Here is a 7,468-nt window from a genome sequence, read left to right on the forward strand (position 1 = left end):
TTTTTCTTTTCTGTAAACACATAATCAGGGCTTCAAATCCTTTAGGCATCACAAACTGTATTTCTCTATTGCCCTCTACTGACTGCTGGCTCACACCGCCTTCCCGGAGAAGTGGCGAGCAACAGATACACGGTACGCGCTCCCCGCCGCCCTCCCCCGGATCGATAATGATACACGATGACCAAAAGTCAACACAAATCATTCTATTTTTTCCTTTGTTACAAAACACCAGGCAAGATTTACAGCCTGCTGGCCAGCCGTGGTAGCCACAAAGCGCTAAACAACAGAAGCGGGAAGCAGTTTGTAACACGGCTCTGCTAACGTGGGCTTTTTTTTTTTTTTTGTGAACAAAAGCCAGGAAAAAGTAGAGACGAATACGTTCTGCCTTGAAATGCGGATGAATTCATCCCACTGATGCCATAAATACTGTGCCGGGGATCTGAGGGTTGTCTGGTTTTAAGGGTTTGGTCCTGCCAGCACTGGATGCACAGAAATACTGCCTTTTGATGGGCGTTCTGCAGGAAGGGGCTCGTAGAGAGCCATGAATTTGGGGCCATGGTTTTTGGCCATTTCCTCCTTGTCTCTAATGCTTTGTTTAGCACATTCAGCACCGCACCTAATATGGGAAAGCCTCATGTGATGGGACCGGGGATGAGGCACATCGCGCTGTGTGTGGATGGCACTGGGAGTGGCTGGCTGCCCTGCTTTTTGGACAAAGATGATCTATAATGCAAAGAGAATCCGGCAAACTAAGATGAAAAAAAGGAATGACCCAGTGTTGTCTCAGGAGCAGAAGGAGAAAAAAGTGTAAAAGCATTTTGGGCAGAATGGAAGACACTGAGGGAGAAAAAGCAGGGATAATAAAGAGTGTAAAAGTGAAGGGGGGGGGTGAATATAAATGAATCCTTTGCATTGTGTTAGTCACTGCTTAATAAGTACAGCACATGCTGGTTAATCAGGTGGCTCAGGCATTTGTTCTCACAAGAAAAAGTTAATCCACGGTGCTGGTGTAGATGCTCTGGCCCACCTGCACCACTCCAGGGGCAGGGAGGAGTCAGGTCCCAGCTCCAGGCAAAAGAAGAAATCCCTAGCACATTTCCCTTTATCTAGGCAGAAGCTGGGAAAGTTCTGCCTTGCCTCACCATTCTTCCTCCACAAGCAACTTCCCTAGGGAATAAACATGCTTAAAAAATTATAGACACAGACCCACCCCTCAAAAAGCATTGGAATTATCTTTGCTTACAGGTGTTCAAAAAGTACTTTCATTTTCCCTCGCCAGTATTAATAAATGGGAATACTTCATTTGCCAAAAAATCTGTTGACTGATGGACACTGGCTGTGTTTGGAATGGATATTACAATCTGCTCTTCCACTCAGAAAAGGTTGGAGTTCACTCAAAAATTAGGATCAACAAAGCCAGCAAAAAGGCAACAAAAATATAACATTGAAAGACTAATTGAAAAAATTAGTTTCATTAAAAAAATAGAGTCAGCAGAGGCCCTAATTGTACCTATTATGAACATTTCATTAACAAGTCCAGATTTATTGACTGTGCAGTAAAGCTGTCTTAAAGGAAGCCTTGAAATTCCTTTTTCCCTTTGTTTTTCTATTTTTAAAGCCCTTGGCTACTCCATGTCAGAAAATAAGAAATAATTACATTTATTCAAATTCCTTGATAGACTATCGAAGCCTGCTCAGCTGAATACCTCTCCTAAATGAACACCATTACCAATAGATCAAAGGATAAAAACGTCTAGCAAATGAGCAGGGCTGAGGGAATTAATAAAACACACATCAAACGGTAAAAAGCTGAGGGTTTGGTTTTGGGGCTTTTGTGGGGGGGGTGCAGGGGAGGTTTTTGGGGGTTTTTTGTGGTTTTGGTAGGGGGTTGTTTTTTTGGGGGGGGTTTTGTTGTTTGGTTTTTTGGTTTGTTTTTTTTTAATGGGAGCACATTTGCAGAGTGATAAAGTCTGCAGTCGCCAAAATCCACGGAAAAGGCACCTCCAATAAAGAGCGCGACAGATGAAGTTCAGCATCAGGCGATTTCTGGAGCTGCTGCTGCAGATCTTTCACCTGACAAGCCCTCACAGAGAAATGTGTGGGGTTTGGAGTTTAGGTGGGGGGTTTTTTTTCACAGAATCACAAAATTGTTACGGTTTGAAGTGACCTCTGGAAATCATCCAGTCCAGCCCCTGTGCCAAGGCAGGGTCCCCCGGAGCAGGTGCTACAGGAACGCATCCAGGCCCTTCCCTTCCCTTCCCGTCTCTTCCGGCGGGGCGGGCGCTCGGCGCCATGGGGCGGCGGTGGCAGCTGGCGGCGGCGGGGCAGCTGGCGGGAACCTGCCCGGGCCAGGCGCGATTCCTGCTGTAAGGAACCGCGGCGGGGCGGGGACGGGCGGTGCGGGAGCCCGGCGGTGAGGCGCGGGATGTCCCCGCCCGTGCCGGCGGCCGCGCCCTGACGCTTTCCCTCTCTCCCACGCAGGTGGATGCTCCGCAACTCCCGAGGCGAGTGAGGGGCCCCGGGCGCAGGCGGTGGAGCCGGGGCCGGAGGAGGGGGCTCCGGAGCCGGGCGCCCCTGAGCCCGGCGCGCTGCAGCGGAGGCCCGTGCCGAGGGAGAGCAGCGGAAGGACAGGAGCGTGGGGCTGAATGCCGGCTCGCCCTTTGCCTCCCTTTCCCCCTTGCCCCTGCGCTGCCCCCGCAGGGCCGTGTCTCGGCGCTGCCGGCAGCAGTGGCGAGCTGGCCGGGAAGCAGGGCCAGGTGTCCCTCGGGGGTTCAGGGAGAGGCGCCCGAGTCCAGCTCCGGCAGCAGGAGAGAATGAGGCGGCTGCCAGGAGCGAGCCTCTTGTTGGGTCTGAAATTTATCTCAAAGCGTTTCTTCGTTCTAGCCTGAGATCGTGTCATTTTCTCACACTTAAAACGGGCAAAGAGCTTTACAAGGCATTGGTGACCCTGATCTGGTAGAAGATTGTGCCTATGTGGAGCTCTGTACAGAATTGTGAGTCTCCAGTACTAAAGATTTTTGGGAAGGAATTAAATTTTTTCAAGAAAATCTACAGTTACATATTGTGTAAACTTGTGCCATGCATTAACTTTGTCTGAATTGTGCTCACCTGAGCACATTCTGGTGCTCAGCTTCCTCTTGTGTTCTAGTGGTATCTTAAACACAAAATCATATACCTAGGTAATGTTAAAATTGAAACACACCATTTTAACGTTTGCTTATAGAACATAGTTATTTTATCCTTTTGCTTTTATTTAGCTGTAGGTGATGAACGTGGATTAGGAAGGATATGTCCTTACTGCTTCCAGTTCCTGGTTCCTGACAGCTACCGAGTGCGCCTCAAACCAAAGATGAAAGTGACTCCACAGATAGAGAAGGTTCTTAAACGAGAGGCAAAGAATCATAAGCTTAACATGAAGCAGACGAAGCTTTTGAGAAAGTACAGGGAGTCAAGAAGCATTCTGGTAAGGACAGTTATTTGGAACTGGCATGTACATGACATTTCCCTAAATTTCATGTTCCTATTTCAGTGGCAAAAAAAGAAGATGCAGAAACCTTTCTCTTAGAAGAGGAGCCCACACATTTCTTTTTCACAAGCATAAGACTCTTCCTTTCTTTTTTGGAATAACTTCTATGCATAAATGACATTTTTAAAATTTACTTTCCACAATAGGTAGATCATGAACACAAGAACAGTAAGCATTTCTTGTCAAAAAAAACCTCATGACCCCACATGTTAGCAAAGCTACACAAACATCGCATTTACTGCCTTTGTTTCAGTTTATCTCTTGTTGAACAAATATGTTTTGACACAAGCTTTACTTCTTGTATTTCACTAGCCTCTCATGGCTTCATCAGATTATTATTGCCATCTGTATTAATAGAATTTTTTACATTTGTCTGAATGTTACTGCTTATAGAAACTCTCTTAAAACTAAACTACAGAGGTAATTTCAACAAGTTGATGTTTTTCTTGAGGCCTCAGTTATTTTTCCTAAAAGTACTCAGGAATGTGACATTTAATTACTATTGGAAGAATAATAGTAAACATTTAACCTATGTTGCCGAGGTATGTACTGTTTTTAAAACAGGTTATGTGAACGGTTGTTGTCATAAATGAGATAGCACCTTATTGTGCCCAGCAGTTGGTGGCACACTTGGGATTTTCTTGGATAAGAGTCTGGTGGTTACAGGAATAAATTTTGTGAAACGAAAAATTATTAAAGAGTCAATTAAAAAATTTAAACTGAGGAATGTATCACCAAGAGTTTTGGCTGTCAGAGCAAAATAAGAGGCTTCATCAAGGCACTCTCCCCATATTGTAGATCGAAGTTGAGCTTCAGAAAGGACATCTGAAAAGGTTCTTCACGCAGAGGGTGGTTGGGCACTGGAACAGGCTCCCCAGGGAAGGGGTCACAGCACAAAGGCTGACAGGAGTTCAAGAAGCATTGGGACAACACTCTCAGGCACACGCTGTGATTCTTGGCATGTCCTGTGCTGCGCCAGGAGCTGAAATTTGATGATGCCTGTGGGTCCCTTCCAACTCAAGATGTTCTGTGATCCTTCAAGTGGAAATGTTTGCTTTATTTTTCTGATGTCATGAATGTTGAGGGTGCATTAAGAACTGTCCCTTTAAGCAACTGATGAACAGAGCAGTGTCCTATGAAATGATGATGGGCTCTTAGACTTATTCTGTAGCTGGAGAGTGTTTGTTAGGGACACACTGTGCATTCATATGAGTAGTTTAAAATTCAGTTTAAATAGGTCTAGCTTAAACTATGGGTAATATTTTGATCTTGGTATGTAATTACAGTTTGCTGTACTTGTGTTTTGTTCAGTTTGAATTTGTCCTGTGGATTATGATTTAAGTGTTTCTTGTCTTAAGTCTTTAAAAATGCTGTCAGCAATTAGCAGCTTTCTAAATTAGCAATGTAGATCCCTGTAATCTAATACCTGAGACTTGTGCAAATGAAAATTCCAGTGTGGTTGGAAATTAATGCGAGCAATAATGTGACAGGTTGAACCTCTGAGAACTTTCTTAGCAAGTAGAACTTGATTTTAGATTGCTTCTGCCATAAAAAGGCATGTAACACAGGGACTGTTTCAAGGCTTTAAAAATTTTTGGAGTTAACTGCTGATCCATTTCAGGGAATGGAAATTAGCTATGAAGTGCTATGATTAATTCAGTAATTCCTTCATTGTAAAGTGGTCACCTCCATTTATATTCCACACAGTGCTAAGTTACCATGAAATGCTGAGTTTTTTTCCCACCTGAATTTAATTTAGAAGAACTAAAAATACGTCAATACCTGAGCACTAAAATAGTTAATGCTATTTCTTTTTTCTTTTAGCTTGTTAGGCTGACAAAATACAATGTCTAGAGGAAGTCAAAACACTTAACTAAAAATGTTTCATTTCAGCATCTCTAAATGTAATTTTTAATAAACTATCTGAATTTACACACTCTGAAATGAAGAACAATTTGGTGTAGATGTTTTCAAAACTGCTTAGACATTTTTGTGACAGTCTTTTGAGTATGTTATTTTTAACCAGAAGCGTCACGTAACTGTTTTTCTGTCAGTCTAATTGGTGCCTCAGAAAGCTGTCTGGCTGTATTACTTTCATATCTCTTAGTATGAGTAGTTGCCATGGCAGTAAGGGATATCAGGAATGCCTGACAGCCTCTGACTGGGTGATGTGATCAGTTCTGGTGCACCTCTCAGCCTGGTGTGCTGCTGAAGTTCCCTGCAGCCTAGAGGTACACAGAGAGAAGAGAAGAGAAAGTGCCCTTTGTTTAGAACACCCTCCTTATTGTAGTAAATACTTTTGCCCTAATACAAAACCTTGTCTTTTTTCACTGAGACTTGCTGTTTTTAGTAAAATGGATGACTGGGTTTGAGAGTTTTGAGTATTTTATCCCAAGATTCCCTGAAAAGTGTGCAATATAACTTCATTGGGGGTAGAATATGCTAGTGACTTTAGATGGCACAGAATGTCACATTTTTTAGCCAAATTCCCAATGTATAGGAGTACTCCAGTATACTCAGTATATCTTGTACACTCAAAATATGATTTGCCCAGTTCAGGTGCTGTTTCATGTCTTGACAGGAATGTTCTCTGTATTGCACTGTACAAATTCAGCAGTATGGGTCTCCAGAAATTAGTTTGTAGGGAATTGGAGCAATTTCTAGATAAACCCAAAGGACATGTTTGGCTTAAGAAGCCTGAATTAAAATATGAGTTACAAAATGTATCTTTGTATTTAGTATCTCATGTTTCACTTAAGCAAATATTTAATTTGTGTCGTGGTATTTGGAGAACAGTTTGGATAATTCTTCTAATGGCTTTATAACATAAAGGTGGAAAGACTGAAAGACAGCTTGATAATTCCTTTCTTCTCTCCACAGCTAGTTACTTGCAAATCGTGCAACAAAACAACAAGATACTATGGTAAAAGCAGGGATTTTCTGGCAGCCAAAACACAAAATTGTGGCACTCCAGATATCAAATCTAGCCTGAAGACACCCGGTGTAAAAATTCAGTCTGCAAAGAAAATGACACCTGTAAGCTGCAGTAGGTTGGGTTCTAAAGGGAACACTCCCTCATCACTTTCCAGGTACCTTTTTCTTTCCTATTTAAAGCAGACCTTTGCCAAGTAGAGTGTATTAAATCTTGTTGATTTTACATCAGTCTTGTAATAAAGTTTAAATTGATAACTTAGTGTATTTCTCAATTGGTATGGTTGAGGAGATCAATTTTAACTTTCTAACCTTTAAAATCAAAGATTCTCATGAAAAGCTACTGTGTGCAAAGAATGCCCAGTTACATTTGTGTCTTTAATGCAAAATGTCTGTCCTAAAATTTGCATGACAAACAATTCTGAGTGCTCACCTGCACATAAAAATACACTATTTCTCTTGGATATTTTTTACTCAAATTATATATGTGTGCTTTCACAGTTACTTTACGTTAATTCTGATTTCTCCCCATTAAGACATTTGAATCTTTTGTTTTTCAGGACACGTGAATCTGGACAGACAACAACCAACTCTGCTTCCAAGACTCCCCGAAATTCCAAATTTCACTTTTCTAAGCTAAAACGGATGCTTGACCTAGAAGAAAGAGAGAAAAACCAGAAGGCAGATTTCAAAACCTTCTTGACTTTACTTTAGTTATATATTATTTCAAAGTAATAAAGATTACAGCAATAAATATTGCTCCAGTTTTAGTAAATCAACAAAGTGATTTCTTTAAAACTCAGGCTAACATGCGTCTATGTGGAAGCATAGACCATGTTTTTTAGAAGGAAGGTCTGTTTCTGAGGGGAGTGATGGTCTGCCAGAGGGAGATGTAAAGATAGTCAGTTTAATATGCTTGGGAATCTTGAACATGGTTTGCAGTTTCTGATGCCCCAAGAATTAAAAGCTAGGAGGATTTATCCTTTGAGGAAGCTGATCATGACCCCATCA

At 42.2% G+C, this 7,468-nt stretch overlaps 1 protein-coding gene across 3 annotated transcripts; it reads left to right on the forward strand.

Moving 5' to 3' along the window:
• Window positions 1–2,263: 2,263 nt before the first annotated feature.
• On the forward strand, window positions 2,264–7,211 carry CUNH18orf21 (chromosome unknown C18orf21 homolog). Of its 3 annotated transcripts, XM_041475972.1 has the most exons (6): window positions 2,281–2,366; window positions 2,482–2,504; window positions 2,884–2,993; window positions 3,258–3,463; window positions 6,407–6,615; window positions 7,018–7,211. In XM_041475972.1, the coding sequence occupies exons 3-6, from the start codon at window positions 2,972–2,974 to the stop codon at window positions 7,169–7,171; spliced, it is 591 nt and encodes a 196-aa protein (XP_041331906.1). In that variant the 5' UTR covers window positions 2,281–2,366; window positions 2,482–2,504; window positions 2,884–2,971; the 3' UTR covers window positions 7,172–7,211. The 3 variants fall into 3 exon arrangements, with proteins under 3 accessions (XP_041331904.1, XP_041331905.1, XP_041331906.1); XM_041475970.1 differs by lacking the exon at window positions 2,884–2,993 and having other exon boundaries at window positions 2,264–2,366; XM_041475971.1 differs by having other exon boundaries at window positions 2,270–2,366; window positions 2,482–2,993.
• The last annotated feature ends 257 nt before the right edge of the window (window positions 7,212–7,468 follow it).

Source organism: Pyrgilauda ruficollis, unplaced genomic scaffold (genome assembly GCF_017590135.1).
Source record: "Pyrgilauda ruficollis isolate IOZ18807 unplaced genomic scaffold, ASM1759013v1 scaffold37, whole genome shotgun sequence".
Lineage (NCBI taxonomy): Eukaryota > Metazoa > Chordata > Aves > Passeriformes > Passeridae > Pyrgilauda > Pyrgilauda ruficollis.

Coding starts and splice junctions, on each gene's coding strand:
- CUNH18orf21 (XM_041475970.1), top strand. CDS start 2,293: ATGGGGCGGCGGTGGCAGCTGGCGGCGGCGGGGCAGCTGGCGGGAACC. Junction 3,464..6,406: donor GGGAGTCAAGAAGCATTCTG/GTAAGGACAGTT, acceptor TTCTCTCCACAG/CTAGTTACTTGCAAATCGTG. Junction 6,616..7,017: donor ACTCCCTCATCACTTTCCAG/GTACCTTTTTCT, acceptor TTTGTTTTTCAG/GACACGTGAATCTGGACAGA.